The sequence below is a fragment of the Serinus canaria genome, chromosome 5 (genome assembly GCF_022539315.1).
Source record: "Serinus canaria isolate serCan28SL12 chromosome 5, serCan2020, whole genome shotgun sequence".
Taxonomy (NCBI): domain Eukaryota; kingdom Metazoa; phylum Chordata; class Aves; order Passeriformes; family Fringillidae; genus Serinus; species Serinus canaria.
The window spans coordinates 5,392,472-5,413,498 of record NC_066319.1 but is presented as its reverse complement, the minus strand read 5'-3'; the positions used below and the strand labels follow the sequence as shown (position 1 = coordinate 5,413,498).

The following is a 21,027-nucleotide window of genomic DNA, read 5'->3' as shown; positions in this document are numbered from 1 at the left end:
GTGGGTTGGACTCGATGATCTTAAAGGTCTCTTCCAACCTAGAAATTCTGTGATTCTGTGCAGGAAAAGACTGTGAGCACCACAGAATGTGAGTCTGAAATTGGTCTTGAAAAGACACAGCTATGTTGGTTATTGTGGCAGGCAACCAGCAGGAGCCCAGATATCATTCCTGGTGGGAAGAGGGGAAGAGAAGCTGCATGCCCAGCTCCTGCATGGAAAGAAGTGGCAACTCCTCACAGGAGGAGCTACAAGAAATACCCATTACCCTGGTGACCCAAGGGCTCTGTCTCCAGCCTGAAAAGCTGGATTTGAACACTGCATGTGCATGAACAAAGAGGAGTGGAATCCCAATGCTCCTAAAGTCAGCAGCAAAACCTTTATCTTCCCTGAAGCACATTCTACTGTCAGTCCCTAGCTCTACATCTAATTTAAATATGCATGATTAGGTCCTGCATTCAAAGGCAGGACCTTTGTGAACATTTGCAATTCTTCTTCCACACCAACTCCTTCGTTTGTGAAAATCTTACAAATTACTGGAATACTCAAGGTTTAGTGTGAAAATGGGAGATGGAGGGAAATGGAGCAACTGACATCTGCCAGTGACACCAATCCCAACTGTGTTCTCTTTCTTCCAGGGAATATTGGAGTGTTACTGCATATGTTTGGCCAATGAGGAAAGGAAGCATTGCAACCTTTGAAAAAGTGCGTTTAAAATGCAGAGTTCCTTGAGCACTACAAAATGTACCTTCCCTTTTGCTGTTGGATTAACTTTGCCTTCCCTTGGCCACACTGTAACCTTGTAAGATGTGGGGCCAACACAAATTTTGAAGGAGATACAAAAAAGATAGAACAGGTACCTTCTGGTCTTGGCTTTGGTTTTTCCAATCCACCATCCTGCATCAGCTCAAATGCAAAGGATACATTGACCACCTGGCAATACAACAAAGGCAACAAACTCTTGTGAACTCTACACTGCAAATGGTCAAGACAAGATATATTTAAAGTTGCAGACCCAGATATTCAGAAGGAAAAAATAGCCAGGGCTCTGTAGGAGCTCTCTCAGGTCTTTGGGATCCAGACAATCCATTGTTTTGCTGTTTCTGGGTGATGGTGGTTGCAGAAAGATAAAGGTGATTGAAAGTTAACATGAACTAACACAACCCTTAATACAATTCCTTACAAGTAAGCACAGCCCACTTCCTACAAGTCCAAAAACTGGAACAGGATGGCCCCTGAAGTGCTCTTGTCTTGAACAGACAGATGAATTGCCTGGATAGCTACAGACACTGATGTAATGCTGGTCTTACATTGACACACTGTACATATATGCCTCTATGCTTCCAAAACCCATTAAACCTTTCCAACATCAAATTCTTGGATTTTGGACACACACAAAAAAATCAATTCCATCATCAGTGCCTGTGTGTAATCCTATATATGTTAATGAGCAGTAGGTCTTGTACAATGACAGCCCCACACAATGGCTGCCAAAATCTGTTAATACTCGCTAACCACCCCATCATTAATATCATTTTCTGTTTTATTCCAGCTATGTATTAATACTGATTTTTTAAAATACTTGGAAATGGTTAGCAGTACAGTCCTTTCTGGATTTCAGCTATCAGCATCAAACTCATGCACAAAAGTTTGTGCTGTCCTTCTACAACTAGATATTTCTATGTTTGTTTTTAACAGAAAAATGAAATCTAGTTACCTTTTGTTCAAAACTATCAGGAGTCAAGAAAAAGCTGTGCAGGGGAACAAAATAGCCTTCCAGGAGACCCATTAGCAGGACTAAGTACACTCCATCTGCAAACTGGGAAAAAAAAACCCAAAAAACCACTTCTCAGTACATTTCCTGAAAAACAGTTCACTGCTTTTCTTATCTGACAACGGAGTCCTGAACAGGATTGCCCAGGGAAGTGATGCCCAGCCCTGGAACTGACCAAGGCTGGAAGGGGCTCTGAGCAGCCTGGTCTGGTGGAGGTGTCTCTGCAGGGGGGGTGGATCTGGATGATCTTTAAGGTCCCCTCTGACCCAAACCATTCCATGTCCCTGTGGTTTTGTCACAGGCCTCTCCCTCCTGCCCCAGTGGCATCGGGTCTATGAGTCTAGCAACCATCACCTTCCTGAGGCAGGTGATTTTCTTTCAGCTGATGGAAATACACCCTCTCATTTCAGGGAATGCTGTTTCAGATAGATGCTAAAGGAGTTTCTAGGTACATTTGAATGCTCTCCCCCAGGGTAAATGATGCAATGAGCAGAAATAGGGAATGCCCTTTTGAAAGCCTTTACACACGACTTCCATCCAAATCTTAATTTTACCTTTGAAAAATCTCTATCAGCTTGGTAGGTGTGTAAATAAAGCAGAGATTCTTCATAACATGAGCCAAGACATAAAATAAAGCCTGGCCTGAAGACACCTGGGGTTTTTTGATAGTGCAGATCCCATCCCTTCCTGCCTGACCCCGTAATTGTCTTATGCTAACTGCTGCAATTGTTCACATGGGGAGTATCAATACAGCAGGATTAAGCTTTTCTTTTAGCTTCTTTTCAGCCAATTTAGCAGCTGAGAACACGGCAGAAGAGCGTGCAGCACATTACTGCTGTGGTGCAATCAAGCCTGCAGCCCAGCTGTGGAGCTGCCTGAACACTTGAGCAGCCTTGCCCTGGAGAATCCCTGGATTCCCCTGAATGGAGGCTCTGTGATCCCACGGGCTTGTGCAAAGGTAGGCAGGAAACAACTGCTCACCAAGAGCACATAAGCCCTTCCTGACCCAAACAAGCAGGGCCTCCTTGCAGCACCTGGCAGCACCCAGAAGGCAGCATTTGGTAATGAATTTTTATGCCAATGGAGGCACAAAACTGTTTTAGATGCTTGATTGGTGAGGGTCTTCTTTGTACATATTTAGAAATGAAGGGTTTCCTGCTGAAATAGCATCTTGGAGCTCATTCAATAATAATTCAGTGATTTCTGGACAAAGCTGAGGGCACAGTGCATAACATGGTGCAACTACCTCTCTCCTCTAAGAAAGGCTGTAAAATCCTACCTGTGTATCCAGTTCAGTCACCTCTAAATTCAGTTTATTCAGATGCTTGTTGACAAAGGTGATGAGAGTCTGAAATATGAAAACACTGCAGTGAAGGCCTATTCAGCAGGGCAGCAGCTCAACACCAGCAGTATGAACTCCACTCAGAAAAGAATCTGTGTGAGTGAAGAGACTGCAACAAAATCTCCAAATTTTGAAACTGAAATGTGACATTAAAAATTGTTTTAAAATTGTTTTTTACAAGAATGAAGAACAGAACTAAAATGAATGTGGTGTATATATATTTATATAAATATAAAAATACACTGTTAAAAAATAGAACCCCCCCAAATTTTTAGCAAACTAAGGAGAAGTGTGTAATTGGACTCCACTCAAATCTGACAGCAGCCAAAATACTCTAGGGTCAGACCTCTGGCAGCTGTAAACTGGATATCTTGTTGGCATCAGTACAGTCAATGCACCAGTTGGGTTCTACTCAGCACACACTTTGTGAGAACTTTCCTGATGGAAACTTTGATAACTGTATGTTGTTCCATGCTCCAAAGTCAAGTTCGTGCTGCTAAGCACTAAATAAAAACTAAGATTATAACAATGACTTTGTGTATTTAAGCATAAAGCTCAATTGTATCTAATGTATGCAAAGCATGCCATTCTACATTATATCCACACACACCACAGCCACACCATCTGACACACACCAGCATGCACAGGAACACATTAGGTATTTCAGAAATAAAAAACCTTCCAACCTTTTTCACCACATTGAGCTTGTCTGGGGCGTGGTCAAACAAGGTGTCGAATGCATCTCTTTCTGAAAAACATTCAGGGCCATTACTATACTGAGCAGCAGCAGTTCCAGTGCAGAATAAACTCTTCCTGAGACACACATTCATCTGAGCCAACACAGCCAGCAAAAGGGTTCAATACAGCCTCTGTATTCCAAGTACCAAGGAGTTTGCACACTCCTCTCTTGCTGCGAGCTGCTAGAAACTTAATCTCTATTATTCACAAAAAAACATCATTTTCAGGTAGGATCTGGATCTCCTAAAGACCCTGTTTCTCAAAAATGAGCCAAGAATGGCACCTTTATGCATGAGATCTTAAACAGCCAAGTAACCCAATCATTTTCTGCAGGAGAAGATGAGTTTACATTAGTCACTGTATCCACAGAGGAGGATTTTCCCCAAGGGCCACTGACTGCATCATTAAGCATCTCAAGCAGGTTTGTGATTAAACATCTGCAATACAATCCTTTGTACAGATGTTTTTGGCCATTCCCAGAGACAGTTTAGGACACTGCCAGCAGCACAGCCAACCTAAGGTAGCATGACTGGAGTGCTACTGCAGTCACCCTCTGAAGAAAACAGGAAAATGTATCAAAAGGCACCAGAGCCTTTTCTGAGCAATTTGTGTTTCAACAACCACGTGAATAACAGCAAATGACTCAACAAACATTCCTACTCCTCAATTTAAGAAAAACCCCAAAAGCTAGAGCAGGTGCAAAGGCATTTGTGAAGGCAGACTTTACACCAAGCAAGACTCAGGGGAGTGTTTTGTATTGGCCAGCCTCAATCCTGGCAGGGAGACACAAGGCACAGGCCCTGCTGAATAATGACTCAACATCTTTGAAGTATAAGAAGGTAGTGGATGTAGAATATCAACATTCACCAGCTGGCTGATGATAAGACACCACTTCCCATTATGCTGGGAACTCAGGACCATTAATACCACTGCAGCAATGTTCTGGAGGTTAAACCACAAAGCCTATGCAGATTAACATGTGCTGAAAAGCAATGAAAAGTGTTTTAAAGATGGTCAGAGTGATTTTAATGGGGTTTTCCCCCCTTTTGTTAACTGCCACAACAGCCTGTCGTGCATATTTGCCAGGGCAACTTGAAATCCTCTCCTTTCTTGCCACTTGATCAAAGTGACCACCCACTGCAGGACCCATGTACCCTCTGGCTGCCTCAAGAAATGAGACAATAATCAAATGAACTTACCATGCCTTCCTGATAATGCCCTGTGGGGGAAAAAAAAGGAAAAGAACAAGACAGTTACATATAATTCACCTGCAGATATTTGTGCTGCAACAAAACCCAGCATACAGGGTAAGATCCTCAGCTTGGTGAATAATGGAGTAGATCCATGGAATTAGGAGAATTTTGGGAATAACTTCACCAAGTTTCTCCAGGGTTGGTCTGGAGTCTATCAGCACAATATCTCCTGTCTCCACCAATGTCTCACAGGGGGCCAGATCCCATACTCCCTACTTTGAACCAGATCAGCACACCCTGCCTGAGTTAAGAAGGCTTTTGCATGCTCATTTTGAGAAAACTTTTCCCTCTGCTTTGAAGATGCATCTAGCACACCAACCCCAACAGAAATCCAGCCCAAACAAGGCTTGGGCTGGGCTCTTAAGAACTGCAGGACTTTGCTCCAGTGGATCCTTCATATAAATATCACACATAAATCCATACAGATTAATAATAAGTCAGTAGTGCAGCTCCCCTCCATTCAATTAGAAACCTGAATATTCTACTACTGGTCCCTTTTGGTTTGGAACAGCTTTTCTGTTCTGAAATGTTCAGTGAGATGGCACATACAAGGCTTACTACCACCATTTTACACACCTAAAGCCCTGCTTTTAGCTCCCCACCTCTCTATTTCCTCCCCCTTTTGCATTTCTAGATGCTTGTCTGCAGCTCCTGAAAAGGCTAAAATACAGTCACTGGCTGATGCATCATCTTCCCTGGAACCCCAATTCTGAAAGCTAAATATCAGCAAATGTTTGAATTTCTGAGACACATCTGTGTCCAATTACTGAACTGCTGGCAAACGTGGTGTTGACATACTCAGTGTTACCAGTTATTTCCTCTTGGATTTGTCGAGACTGGAGGATTCCTTCTCGTTTCTGCAAAAAGGAAAAAAGAGACATTTTTCTCACTAAAATTTAATGCTTAGGATACAGTAAAAATTTGTGATTCACAAACATAATTAGATAAGAAACCTGCAGAATAAGAACTTTTCTCACACAAATTTTCAGTAATATAATATTTTACCTTGCAAATATTTCAGAGAACTCTTTTATGCATTAACAAGAAACCTGAAACTCCACCTGCAGAAGGAAGTATTTCTTTTCCTTTCTCCATTGTTCTCAATTCACTTTTCTTTTGAAGGCCCCAATTCAGTGAGACATTTGAAACACCCAAACACATATGTAAGTATTTCAGTGGAGATAGGTCTAGGTGAGCTGAATTTAGCCTGTATTTCAATGAACAGCTTGGCAGATGGTGCCCATGCTTCTCTTTTGCAAAAACCTTGCTCCCAGGCTATTTGTTCTTTTGGCCCAGTTCGTACTATTGGTTTTATTTTTTCTTTTTGTCTCAGTGTTTCCTTTCTCTGCAGACAAACAGCTCCATTGGCTTCTGACAAAAACCAAAATGGAGCTTCCATCCCCACTGCCATCCTGGCCCAGCAGTGACTCTGATGGGAGCTGGTGCTGAGGAGCCTTTGCCAGAGGCTGTGCCCAAGGTGGCAGAAGCCAACTCCAATCACTGCTGCTTGAGTCAGCTGCAAAATGCAGCACTTGGAGAGTCTGACATTGTTTCAGTCTGCTGATCACACTCATCTGGGGCTGCTGTAAATACCACACATATGTTTTGCCTCTCTTTGTGTTCTCTCTGTCAATCCTGTGTGCTGGTATTACCAAAAATCTGCAGTACACAGAGACAAGTCAGGCCAATGCTGACAACTCCATTTCAAGTCTAGACACCAGGCAATTGCTCATGACTCTTCACTCCCTGTCATACAAGGAAACGAGAAAAATAGATTTATGCTGGTCCTAGACTCATCTTCTGTGTGGAAAAGGGAAAAGGAGAATAACCTTTTAGAAAAGTCCTTCATGGCAGCTGAACTGGGGCTGCTGCTTTTCCCTTCCTTGGAGGAGAGAGCACATCCCTACCTGAGGCAGTCCTCAGTGTGTCATGTGCTGAGGACTGGGCCAGGCTTGTCTATTCCTTCCATTACTAAAATATACTTTTCTTGATATACTTTTCTAAAATATTTCTAAATTTTCTATCTAATCTAATATTTCTATCTTTCAGTAATATTTCTAAAATATACTTTTCTTGATATACTTTTCTTTCTACACTGTATTACTAAAATATATCAAGGAATACATTTATTTCTGCAAGAAAAGCTGAACACAGCCCTCTGTGTCACTCCAGACTGGCACTTGGAGTATGTGAACTGTCCTGCAGCTAGATGACAGTTTCAGGGGGTTTCCATGACCTTTTTAAAAGTCCAGTTTTTAAATATCTTGCACATGGTGAAAAATGCATTCGGGCAGGACCTTGGAGCACTTAAAGGACAGAGGGGAGCCCAGGGTGCTCCACTGTGGAAGAGGGGGCACAGGCCAGCTGCAGAGGCATTCCTACCAAAGTCTGAAGAGGAATGACATAATTTAGGGCTACCCCACTCCCAGCTGGTGCAGACACAGGGAGTGCTGTCCCCAATACTAGCTGAAACTCCAACTCACAATCTAGCTCATGCCAGCACAACTTGGAATTCCACTGTTTGGTATTGTTGTTTATTTTCCCCTTTGCTGCAGGGTGAAAGGAAACTTTTATTTCCTCCTCATGATGACTCTGACATGCCACTGATGCCTCATGCAGCAAGAGCCCTGCTGCTCTCATCTCCCACAGGGGCTGAGCACCACAGCAATGCCATCTCTAGTTTTCAGTGATCAGACTGGGAATATGGGAACAGGAAAAGGTTTCTAATGCTCTACACCTTCTCTCTGCATGCACACAAAAACTGCCTGAAATGTACTCCAGCACTGATATTAAAAATATCTCCTTTTTTGATAAACTTCAGCTAATATATTGAAATAAAAAAATCTGCACCCTTCTCTTGTTGTTGACAATAACAACAAAAACAAACCAAAAAAACCCAAACCAAAATGATCCCAAGCCCTTGGTTTGTGTCTGGCACCTGACCACTAACACTGCTGGGATTCCCACACTGCCCAAATGCAAGGTGCATCCCTGGGCACTCATTCCACCAGCACATGCCAAGACAGACTTTCCTCCACTTTTGATTTGTAAAAAGACTGGTGAATTCCCAATGGAATGGACCTTGAAACACCTTCCCTGAAAGCTGCTTCTCATCATCTCCTGCTCTTTAAAAACTCTTCACTCAAAACTGAGCCCAGCACTGACATCAGCTATTGTGAGCTTTGTCTTACACCAGAAAGTGACACAACATTCCACACAGAGAGGTGCTGCTGAGGACTGGAAGATTATCCAGCATGTTCCTTAAAGGCAGCAGTGGCTAAAATTGAAACAACAAACTGTAAAAATCAACTGCTTGACAGTTCCTGAGAAAAGAGGCAGGAATTAAAATTCCCCATTAAAAAGAAAAGCTGGACATGCATTCCAGGGAGGACAGAAGACATTAATGAACAGGCTTGGCATTTTCTTCCCTCACAGCTGAAAGACTTCACAGAAGGCCCTGAAGATATTCCTAATCACTTATCATTTAAAATTGGCAACTCTCTAGAACAAAAAAATAAAATAAAAAAATCTGAAACTGGGGTAGTACATCTGGAAATAGAAAAGATCTCTTCTTATCTCCTTTGTGTCAGCATTTCTGTGTAACTGAGGGCCAACTGCTTAATTTCCCCCACAAAGTCCCAGTCTGAAAATCTTCCCATTATTTGGATGGCTTTTTGCCTGTGTCTTGTTACAACTCATTTCACCTGGAGGACCATTTTTGATAACTGCCCCCCCACAAAGTGAAATGCAGAATTATTCTGGAGCAGGAAAGAACAAATCCATTTGTCAGGGGTCCAGAGAAGACTTCAGTGGAGCCTGGAGGCAGTGCTGCTCCAAACCATTTCAGCCCTTCCCAGGCAGTGGCAGCAAGGATCTCTGATTAAGGCTGTGATTTACACACTCATCTCATCCCAATCATTTCCTAGCTCTGCCTAAGAGTGGTTTATGCACCCCAGAACTGCTGTCCCAGAACATGCTGAAGCCATTCTGGCTGCTCTGCCAATGCATTCTTACAGTCTGATTTCCATCTCTTGGACACAAACAATCTGTCATCTAACCATCCCTGGATGGTAGAAATACATAATTTTTAAGAAGAGGCAAAATGATGACAAGACCCAGCTCTCCAAAAAAGCTCTCAGTCATTTCAGTAGATAGGATCAAACAAAGCCTGGGCTTTGTTCAAAGTTATTTATTCTACTGTTATGGCAGGAAAAGAAAATAATAGAGTAGCTACAAAAGGTCCAACTATCACATTTTTTCCTAAATCAGCTTAAACCCAGATTTCATATCACTCTCATTGCAAACAGCTTTTGTACAAAACAGCCAAAGGAAATAAGCTTTCCTAAGAACTGGGCTGATTACCTGCTGGACACGAGCACATTTTTTGTTTCACAAATATGCTTTTTCTATTTCAATAAACTACACCCAGCCAAGACAGCAACCCTCACGTTTTATGTGCTTCTATGCCTAACAGAATCATGAAATGAATTAAGGGAGTCTTTCTTAAAAGACTTCATAAAAGTACTTTGTTCTTTTATTTCTGTCTCTCCTGTTCTCTTTATTAAACCATGCACAGCAGAATTTTAAAACAGCTACTGCATAGTCTGTTAAGCTTCCCTAGGCTTGATCTTTCTTTCCAGAATGCATGAGTGTTCAGAACATGAGGTGTGCAAGACTGACCACTAAATTAGGCCTTAGGATCTGCTGATGGTTGATTAAAACTTTTGAGAGTTCAAAGGGTACATGATGCATGATTTAGAATCAGTCCCACAGGATGTGAAAGACAGATTTAAATAATAAAAACAAAACCCTCACCCACCATAAAAAAAAAAAAAGAGAAATGTCTCAAACAATTAGAGTAATTACAATTACAGTAAATCTACTGCCCCCACCCTCTGTTAATAGGAATCAGCAGAGCTCTGGAGCTCACTGGCTTTCACCAAGGGCAGGGTCTGCAGGACAAAATCTCCTTCAACATGACTTGGACATTACTCTGCTGCAACTGCTCCCTCTGCAAGCCACTGGTGCCTGAGCTGCAGCTGTGCCACTCAGAGTGAGCCAGATTCTCCCACTGCTGATTGTTTTCAATTGGTTTATCTCTGCTGACTTCAGTGGGTCTGCTCTTGAACTACATTAGCCTGTCTAACAAGAGGACAATGATGCCCACTGATTTCAACTGGAATTCTGTCAGGGGGTATGGAATGACAGCAGAGGTTCTGGTTCTTCCTTTAAGCACTGTGTTATTTTTCTCATTTAGTTTTTCATCATGAAGATGCCCTACTCACTGTACTCCAGCTGGCTTTGGTGGAACTTTGAGATAAACCAATATACATAATACATTTATAATAGCCAAAGGAATTAGGTTTCTTAGAAGCCTCAGACACATAAGTGCAGATTCCCAGGGATTCTCCTTCATCATCTGTAGAGAAACCCATGAAGCAGAATCAATGAGTCACTGCCAGACATCATGACACATTCACCAGAGACTCTCCTTCAGATTTCTCCCTAAGTTACAAAACTTGTCCCATTTGAATTCTAGAAGAGAGAATGTTTACTTTCTCAGATCTGCCTTGCAGATTTTCAGCCACACAAAACTTGAGCAATAGCTCTTTCACCCAGTTACTTCAGGGTAACATCAGTTCAAAGACATAAATAAAGACAGTTGCAGTGTGAAAAATAAAGGCAAAGTTAATTGGGAGAAAGAAAAGCAGATTAAATGGGAAGAGGACAAATAAGATAAAGAAAGCACAAGTTCAGCTGAAAGAAAAATGACGAACAGAAAAACATGAATTTGAATGGATGAGGCTCTAATAAGGAGACTGACAAAAGATTTAGTTGATGGGGATTTTTTTGCGTGCTTTTGAGAAAACCAACACTGTAATCAGACTAAATTAGCATGCACAGAGCTGAAAAAGAAGTTAGTCACCTAACATAAATGTAAATGTAATAAACAGTGACAATTCATCATTCAGTGCCAAGAATAATTTGAATCTCTACACAAGTGAGAAGAGCATCAAAAAATGGGGAAAATAATAATTCTAGCGATCATTCTGGGTGATAAACACATTCCAATAATAATAATGCTTCATTTATTTTTACTGTCACAGTCTGGCCGCTTCACAGTCAAAGTAAGACACTGTGAGCCACAGCTCAGCCTGGGAAAGCAGATTTTTCTTTTCTCATGCCTTTTTCTGGTTGAAGCACAGGCAGCAGGAAGATGCACCTGTGTCCTTGTCAGCCAGAGACACGCATGCCTGCCCAGCCAGGAACTCCAGGTGCACTTCTCAAGAAACCCCTCAGTCAACTTCCCAACACCACCAAGGGCTGGTTAAGGCCCCTCTTACCTGCACAACCACCACCTGGATGGACACATGGTCAGGGAGTCGGATTGGTGCTCGGAAATACTGAGATAATGCAACCAGAAGATGAAGAATGGCAACGAGACTTTTAGCATGAACAGCTGAAACAGACATTGAAAGCACAAGTCACAAACTGCAAAGTAACTAGGGCACAGATTTTTACTGCTGCTTAGGATACAGGGGTTATGGGACTCTTTTCCCCTTGCCCCTGGAGCCAGGGGGCACCTTTGGCACCCCATCAGCACCAATGCACTCCTCTTTGCAACACGTCTGAGTGCCACAGGCTCGTGCAGATGGAAATCTAAAGCTAATCCAAAAGCCAGATTTTATGTACAACAGTTTAAGGGCTGTCTCTGCATTCTCCTTGCCTCTCTTTTATTCCCTTTATTTCAATAAGGATTTATGGACTATCAGAAAGATATTTTTGTACTCATAACATGCACTTATTCATTTTTAAGTGTCACAATGTCTGCAGGATGATGAATGAGCCTGTTTTGGCACAAGCCTTAAGCAATAACTTATTACACTCAATGACTCAAACATTCCTCATGAAGTTGTTCTAGTTCTGTTATTGAAACTTTTTTGCAGCAGGTTTCTTAGATGGGTAGTTAACACTAACACAACTTACAAGACATCAAAAGCCAAACTGTAGGAAATCCTTGATCAATATCAAACCATTGGCATGCATGTGGATAATTTCCAATCCTTATTATTGCCTTTCTTCTTCTTCTCTTTTGTTTTTGCCTTCCCCAAAGTAGTATTCCTAAAAGATCTTTGACACTGCTGTGCACTTGGGTTTTTTGTACTTGAACTAGTCATTAAGTACTGCCTTGCTGCACTGCTGAAGCACGATCAGATTCACTAAAACACCTTCCTCATCATCTCACAGTGCAAGGCTCAGCTGGGCCATGCAGATACACATTGATATAAAATGTGGCATTGCTGGCAGATGCTGCTGCAGTGCCCGTGGTCAGGGATGAGGGGCTTTAGCAGAACACTGCAAAGATGTCTGTCTGTCTGTCTGTCTGCCTACCACCAGTGTGTGCTACAGCTGGACACAGCTGCTGCTCCCCATCTCTACTCCAGCTCTAAAACACGTGTAAAACATGCAATTAAAACTAGGGGTTCAATGGTCAGGCCACTCCAAACACCCCACCTCCAGCTGCATAATAGAGAGTGGAAGGGAAACTCGGGGCAGGTTGAAAAAAGAAGGGGACAAAAAATTCAGCAGGATCACAGAAAGGGGAAAGTCAAATGGCCAAATGTTCACTCTTCCTCCCTTGAGATATTTCTGTCCTTCTAACCCATTTGTTGTGAATGGAACAGGATACAAAACTGCTCAGCACAACAGGTACAGGAGCCAGGGAAAATGTGATGTACTGGTCAAGGTATTCACCAGCATGAAATGACTCTGAAAACCAAACTTAAAACAGATTAAGAAGCCTAATTTTCTAAAACTGATAACCTGCTTTCTGCACTACATATCCACTGAAGTGTCTCATGCTGGGCCACTGGAGACATTTCTGTTAGATACTGCTTGGTTCATCTTTAATACAATAGAGCAGGAAGGGCACAGAATTAGTCTTGATTAGAGTTTTGTGACCAAAACCAATGGTCCAGACTTTGACTGAAATGATCAGAAATATTATTGATATCTATGTTGCAAATCTCACACAGAGTTCTAGGACCTAACTGTCCTTATGTGCATCTGCTGCATTTCTGCAGGTACTTGCCTGTTTCAACAAACCAATTTAGCAACACAAAACTTCAGCTGGCATGCCCATGGACTTCAGAGCACAGCCACCACACCTGGACAGACTCTGAGAAGACACCTAACTGAAACAGAAGGCTGAGCACCAGTGAAGAGGACAGAGTGGCACATCTGGAAGGGCCCTTCAGAGCAGCTCCTGCCATAAATCCCAGGTTTCAGCCCTCCCTTACCACTGGATATTTCAGAACTCCAGAGGGCACCTACGGCCTCCCAGCTGTCAACAGATGAGAGCAGCACAGCAAACACAAAACTTACAGTCAACATTCCACTTAATGCTTCTTGGAGGGAGTTTAAGGGTTTCATTGATCTTTTCAAGCACTGTCTGTAGCTTCTGTTTCTGAGCAATTTCAGACTGAGTAACTTCTGCAACATTCAGCTTCTCACTTTCAAGCTTCTCTGAAGTGATAGAAGAAAAAAATGGAGGGAAAAAAATTTGTCAGCTCCATGAAGAAAGACATTCCATACACCCAGAGGTACATTCAGGAGACATCAGACTTCCCAATTTTGTATCCAAGTTTTTTTCCAGAGCCACTTTTCCTCTGCACTTCTGAGCTCCTAAAGATAAGGTCACATTTTGCCTTTAGTTACACACTGACAAGGAGAAGGCCAAGCATTGCTCTGTGCCACACCACTGGCTAACAAACATTTGCTGCAACTCCCTTTAGGGAGCACCAGACTTGGAGATAAGGCCCATTACTGCTATTGCTCCTGCTTGAAGGCCATTCTGCCTGCAAGGGCTTGTACAGCACACCATCAAACCTAGGAAACAGACACCAACTTTGTTTCATCAGTCTCAGCCTCCCAGCTTCTACTGCAGATGCAGGAGATAAAAATTTTACTTGGCCTAGTAGTGATAAAACTGAAGTGATTCCGTATTCATAGAGGCAGAGGATGCATCAAAGAAAGGCAAACAAGTTTTCATGAAAACAACTAAAACCTCAGGCAATTTCTCTCCATGAAACCACAGCCATTTTCTGCACTCAAAATTTGCAGTAGATTTTAAAGCACTTTATGAATTGGTTTGTTACAATTAGTACAGTTGCTATGTATATACAAACGTGGTTTATTGTTTACCCTTAGAGAATAAGCAAAGAAAATATAGCAGCTCCCTGGTGACAACACCAGAAACAAAATGCTCAGTCACTTATCAATCTGCTCCTACGAAAGAGTATCTTGTTGAGATTTATCTTATTTGGGAAGAGCTGATCTTGTTCCCATCAAAGCCAACTGAGGATCTTTCCAAAGTGAATGAGCCTAAACCACAGCCTAAGAGACTGCTTACTCCTAGACTTGCCTAAGAGATTGCTAGCTCCTAGTCCTGCCTAAGAGCTGCTAGCTCCTAATCCTGCCTAAGAGCTGCTAGCTCCTAGTCCTGCCTAAGAGACTGCTTACTCCTAGTCCTGCCTAAGAGCTGCTTACTCCTAGTCCTGCCTAAGAGCTGCTTACTCCTAGTCCTGCCTAAGAGACTGCTTACTCCTAGTCCTGCCTAAGAGACTGCTTACTCCTAGTCCTGCCTAAGAGCTGCTAGCTCCATAGGTTTCTTGCACCTCCTCAGAAATCAGTCTGTGCATAGTCCCACCACAAGGCTGAAGATTTAGTAAGCTGAGACCTGCTGCACAAGGAGTTCAGGGTAATGGAACAGATTCCTCTGAAATCAAGAAATGCTAGATCAGTGTATGCACAGTTAGAGTCAGGCTGCACCTGAGAGCCATCTTTTGAATTTTGGGTGAAGTCACTGAGGTCTGCCCATGACAATCCAGTTGCTCAGTCTGGCCAGATCCAGTCCATCACAGTATATTCAACAGCTTAACCATTCATGGAAGGGAATAGTCTGTGAAGTCTTTATTAGAAGTGCTCACATGACGTTTCAAGATTCATTTAGGATACTGGAAAGAAATTTACTGGAGACTTTATGAGCTGTAATAACTACGAAAATGGCTTTCAAGCCAACAGTGTAAAAAGCACATGCCAACTCTGCATTAGCAGTTTCTTTTCTCTATCTGTTTCTCAGCTGAAGCTCAGATTGCAGTCCACTGGGCACCATTACCTCAGTCATGTTAAAAGCCAGACATCAAACCAGAAAGAAATTCCAACTTTCCAGAGGAACCTTGCAATGCAGAAACTACAGCATGGAAGGAGCAGAGATTAAAAACATCCACCATGGCACTGAGACTGCCCTTGCCTTCAAACCTACTTTCCACTTGTAACATGGCAAAGTTTGTGCAGCCCACATGCAGGTAATAAATTTAATTGGAGGGAATACTGTTGCCAAGACAAGAGGCTCCCTCTGCAGCACCCCAGGTGGGTTTGTGCTGTTCTCATCAGCTGCAGAGCACCACACACTGCACTGCAGGCACGAGGGCTGTGCATCCAGCCCATTGCCCAGGGGTCTCATTACACAATGCTATTTTTATATCACTTAGTGGCATAAATGTAAGATGATACCGAGGCTCCTGGGCAGGAACAAGAGATCCCCTTCCTGACAAAGTGCTCTAACACTGTGCACGTGTACTTTTTCTTACCAAATAATTTCTGCAGTACTTGTCCATCATACAGGTCTTCAGCCAAGTCTTTCACAATAATCCTCTCTCCCACCAACACATCATTAATCCAGTCAATTAATACCTATGTGGGAAACACAAATTTGGCAGCATTATACACTATTCATTTGCAATTTAAACCACATGTCATTTTTCTTAGCAGGAAGAATACCAAAGCTGCAGTGGCTCAAAGCACAGTCTGACATAGCTTCAGGAGCCAACAGGAAAGACTCAGGAAGGACTCACCTGAGGTGGCTGTGCCAATGCACCACAAGGTCTAGCAAACACTAATTAATGCAGACTCTTCTGGAGTGAAATCTTCCCCTTGCTTTCTGTAGCATTTTAACATCTTACTGTGTTAAAGGTGCTGAGGTTGATTTTAATGAAGAATCCTGCTAAAATTCTAACCCCAAGAATCACAAAGACAAGGGAAGACCAGCGTGACCTTCGATTGGGGGTGGGATGGGACTGAGACTCTGGGCTCAGGACTTTAACAGCAATTTTTAAGTCTCCCTGTGCCACATCTAGAGAAAGATACTGCCACAAATGACCTCCCCATTCACTGGGATGGATGCACCATGTGGCTCCAACTAATTAATACCTAACTAAGTGCTTTCAAGTCCTCCAGTGAAAGAGGCAGGGATGGCATTAAAAAATAACTCCACTTTCCTGACAGGGTTGACATGCTTTCATTACCTTCATTAGTTCTTGCAGTTTGGGATCATTTCTTGAGTTTGGATCCACCATTGTTCGGACTTCATTTTCCTCTGGAAGGTTGAAAAGAAAAACATTAGAAACTATCCCAGGCACAGCACTTCATTTTACAGCAAGTTTTCATGTTGAGATGTAAAATTTTTGTGAATTACCTAGCATAGTGTCCTCGGGGTCTAGTTCAAATGGAATGGGACTGAGAGGTAAGTTAATGGCATTTATTCCTTCTTCCTGTAATTCAGACACTAGGAAATAAAAAAAGAAAAGCTTGGTCAAATTTCAATTTAATTTTACTCACTATTTCACTCTCACTAAAAGCAGCATTAATTGTCTTAGTTTCTTTATAAGAACATGACTCTATTGGATAAGCCACTGAGTGTAACTACAGCAATGAAGTAAAGCTAACAAAAATGGGAAGCCCAGCCAACAAACCTTTACTTGGATGAGTACATTTTTCATGGATAATAGTGCTGGAACCAACACAATTACCTCAAATCCTTTCCAGGACATGGCCCATTGTCCTCAAATTTTTAAAAGGCTCACTTGCATGTTAATGGTCCTGACATTTTAATGAATCATTTCAGCTGAGGGAGATGGTTATTGCTCTCAGTGTGTCACCGTGGCTCTGGAGATGGTTCAAGTCAATCTCCTTGGGAAGAGCTGGTGTGGCTGTGCAGCCACCCAGCCAGGAGGCACCAGGCTGAGGACCCATTCCAGGCTGCAGGTGCAGCACACAGCACATGCTGCTGCCCAGGATGCTGATGGGGCTGCACTGTCCAGCTGCAGCAGGCTGCAGGATGCTTCTGGCCTGTGCTCTTGGCCTTTCCTCAGCAGAAATCACAGCAGCAAGACACAGTGTAGGAGGATGAACCTCACAAGGGTGGCCTTGGTGTGCAGCTGGCGCAGGATGAAAAAGAACTTGGACATAGAAATGCAGAAATAATCCAAGACCCCAGACTGGAGATGTCAGTAAATATGGACGAGGTCTTACTCAGCCAAAGTCCCCAAATTCTGCAAAAATCAATGTTCTTGAGAAGAAAAGAGCAGAAAGATCCAGAGAAGTGGTGTAAAGGGAAGCCTGTCACGTGTCCTGTACCCAGTACAGGCCAGAGCAACTTCGTTCATTCCTCTGGATGACCCAAACTTTAACAGGTTGCAAAGACAAAACCCTCCCTGGAGTGCCCAAACGTGCCTCTCTAACAGGGGGCAAGAAATCCCAGCAAGCCAACACCCCATCCTGTGCTGTGGAGGAGCTCCCAGCGCTGAGCAGGGAGGGAAGCAGAGCAGGGATCACACAAGTTTGTACCTTGCTTTGGGAACAACCAGTGCAAAGCTGATTTACCAAACCAGGAGAGGGGCTCACTGTCCTAGCCAGGACCAGGCAGTAACGTTGCTTTGACCACTCAATTTCCAACCAGAACTGGTTGTTAGCTCACCTGTTCCCATCAGAGTTGACACTTAAATAACTGAATCCAACAACCCTACATAGATTCAGGCAGCTGTCCACAGCTTCTGACATGTACTGAAACATCTGACTGATGTGCAGATGCAAGACTCACCCTCCAACAATTCAGATTTACCAGCTGATGCTTTCCTCAGTTTATTCTGAAAATCACAGAGACAAACTGGTTTCTAAGAAAACAGAGAACTGCTCTAAAGATCTGTTTTGTCTCTGCCCTCGTGGCTGCCTCATAAGGCAGCTTTACTTCCTCAGTGCAGTAAGTGTAGCTAAATTCACATGAACACTGTGATCATCAGTCAGCTGGTGTGATAACAGGACTCAGAAATTTACAAATATTTTCTGTGCTCCATGAAATGCTTTGTGGTCTGCCAGATGAAATGTTTCTGTGCGTGCTTCAAGGACCTGTGTAGCTGTATTCAAGCATCTGTGTAAGACTCACAGCAATAATGGCTGCTAGAATGTTTATTGCTTTAAGTGGTACAAAAACAACTCTGAAAAATCCACTGCCTTCCACACTGAACCCATAACTTCACTCCATACACTCACCCTGCTTATGCATCCGTGCCAGACAAACCCTGAGCAGCTCCACAGAGCCATGAACCGACGCTGACAATAACAGCTCCCTCGATTGTTGTATATTCTCTAGAAGTGATGGCTGAAAGCAATGGACCAAATTAATCCCTCATGGAACTCCACTGAGTTCTGAGGAGTTCCAGCAAGGATGAAGCTGCTCCAGCATGTACAATCTCGGGAACTGCTCGCACATTAAGTAATGGCAATTGTTGAAACTGCTAGCACTCCTTGGAGAAAATCACTGTTGGTTTCTTGGTTTCATTAACCTTTTTGATTTTTTTTTTTTTTTTTGGTTCAAAATGGTTATGGGCAAATGTCAGTGGTAGAAAACTCCCCTGTGGAGATCTTTCTGCTCTGAAATGTTTAGCTCATGGAGGACTACACACAAAGCTTCCTAGGCAGAAAATGTGGCATTTTTTTCATATCAGTCCCAAGGGGGTGCATAGTAAATAAAATCTTTTCAAGCCAACTGCCTCCACTGAGCTCTCCTATCCCAAAGGGCTGGAGGCTCTGCTTGGGTGAGACACACTGGAGAAAGCAATCAGCTGGTTTTCCAAGAGAAGGACAGCAGTGAAAGCTCTTGGTTCCTCTCTCCAAGGAACAGCCTGCTGGCAGAGCCTGCTGACAATTCTCCAGGGAGACCGAGTGGACCTTTCAAGGTGGAAGGTTATGTCAGGAATTCTTTACTAGGCCCACTGAACCTTGCCATACCTGTCCTCTAACGTGCACAACATTCTACCTTTAATAACATGGCCTCCATCGTATTCTCAGAGAAAATAAGAGACAGCAAACAACCCCTGCCACACCTTTGTGCGAAAAGAGAACATAAAAGACAAATGAGACAATAAGAAATATACACGGGGAACTAAACCACTGGCGTGTTCTAGAATGCAAGTGTTCTATTTGCTGCCCAGCAGGGGCTAAGCTCTGCTTTCTGTACACAGCTGTAAGCACAGACATTTCGCTCACCTGCCAGAGCCATTTGCAGAACCTACCCACCACACCTCCAGATGATCCCAAGGTCCCAGATGGATCCAGTTTTCAGAGAGGACAGCTCCTCCTCACCTCTGCTTCCTGCAGTGCACAACCCATGCCCCAGGCTGGAATTAGTCCCCTAATAAAGGCTCCTCCTGCCCTCCTCTCCCTCACAAGCATGATGGAGAAACTCTGAGCCTGACAGCAGCTTTTTCATTTCTTTCCCACTATTGAAAAGCAGAGATTTAACTGCAGATTAGTAATACTACTAAATGGAGCAGGTAAGTACATGCATTATATCAAGCTGAATTAAACTGAGAGAAAATATCTTATGTAGTATAGCCTCACTTTCTAAGACTTTCCATCAAAAAAAAAATACCATGACAAATCACTACTATACATTTAGGTGTTTATAGAGCAACCACAAATATGTGATTGAGGTTAAGAGTTTGCATACCACCGTTTCAGTAGAGGAGTCCATTTTTCAGCTGCTTCTCATTAATTTGTTTTAATTAATTTTCACGGAAATCACTTCAGCAACTTAGTATTTTAATAAAAAGAAAGAACACAGTATTAGGGCAATTTTTGCAGCAGCAGAAATTAACACAACATAATCCAATTTCTGGAAATACTGTGAGGAGTGGCTTTGGAGCATCAGTAAGAGCTGCACTCCAAGCCTTGCAATGTTAAGGCAGCAGGAAGGGAGGAGGGGATGGGATGTACCTGCAGCAGCTCACCTCTACCCCAGGCTGCCAGGAGCCAGAGCAGTGCACTGGGAGCTGAGGCAGGACAGCACCCAGGGCTGTGTGCTTGGCCACTGCACAAGGGCAGCAGTTGGAGCTCAGACCCCTTTGAGTGCTCACCACATCCAGCCCAGCTCATCAGCTCACCACGCTGGCATTGGGAAGATTAGGGATTCATCCCTTTGGGCATGACAGCACAATCCAGTCCTTCGGGGCTTTTTTTAAGTCACCATGCTGAGTGGAGCTGGGGGAATGCACTTTTAAAGCAAGACCCTGAAAAGCAACAGCTACATCTGGGCCAGACAAATCTCTGTGGATTGGCAATGTGGAAGTCCCAGTTTTAACTCTGGACGAGGAATGGACATTTCTGCTCAGACTTCTGATTCAGCTCCACGTGCCAGATTTCTTGTGATGTAATCAAGTGCAACTCCAGTGCTATCAGCTGTCAGCAGACTTCCTCCCATCATGCCAGCACCAAATTTGGCCCCAGAGCCGGGGAGCCCTCGAGCCGGTATCAACAGCAACTACAGCAGCTATTTTCAGCTGGATGGAATTCTTACTGTTTCAGATGCTCTAGGATTACGAGGTCATAAACCTGTGCTATCAAACGCAGGCGTGTGCTGTGAGCCAGAGCCTGCCCTGGGATGTGTGCATCCAGCTGCCCTTGGAGCTGCACATCTGAGATGCAGCTCTGCCCATACGCTTCAAATTGCCTTAATTCCTCCAGCACATGCAGCCTGTTGCTCCACATTGTATTTATTAGACCGTTTCATTTGGGTTTTTTACTCA

General features: G+C 43.3%; 1 protein-coding gene across 3 annotated transcripts in view; it reads right to left on the bottom strand.

Moving 5' to 3' along the window:
- Positions 1 to 21,027, bottom strand: part of PARVA (parvin alpha) — a 63,472-nt gene that overhangs the window by 7,760 nt on the left and 34,685 nt on the right. For all 3 annotated transcript variants that reach the window (XM_050974803.1, XM_009099558.4, XM_018924645.3), the window contains exons 2-12: positions 16,641 to 16,730; positions 16,471 to 16,541; positions 15,757 to 15,859; positions 13,490 to 13,630; positions 11,449 to 11,564; positions 5,903 to 5,961; positions 5,051 to 5,070; positions 3,800 to 3,861; positions 3,051 to 3,119; positions 1,715 to 1,816; positions 858 to 930 (exon numbers count right to left, since the gene is read on the bottom strand). In XM_050974803.1, the coding sequence (XP_050830760.1) occupies positions 858 to 930; positions 1,715 to 1,816; positions 3,051 to 3,119; positions 3,800 to 3,861; positions 5,051 to 5,070; positions 5,903 to 5,961; positions 11,449 to 11,564; positions 13,490 to 13,630; positions 15,757 to 15,859; positions 16,471 to 16,541; positions 16,641 to 16,730 (906 nt within the window). The remainder of the gene's footprint in view (positions 1 to 857; positions 931 to 1,714; positions 1,817 to 3,050; positions 3,120 to 3,799; positions 3,862 to 5,050; positions 5,071 to 5,902; positions 5,962 to 11,448; positions 11,565 to 13,489; positions 13,631 to 15,756; positions 15,860 to 16,470; positions 16,542 to 16,640; positions 16,731 to 21,027) is intronic.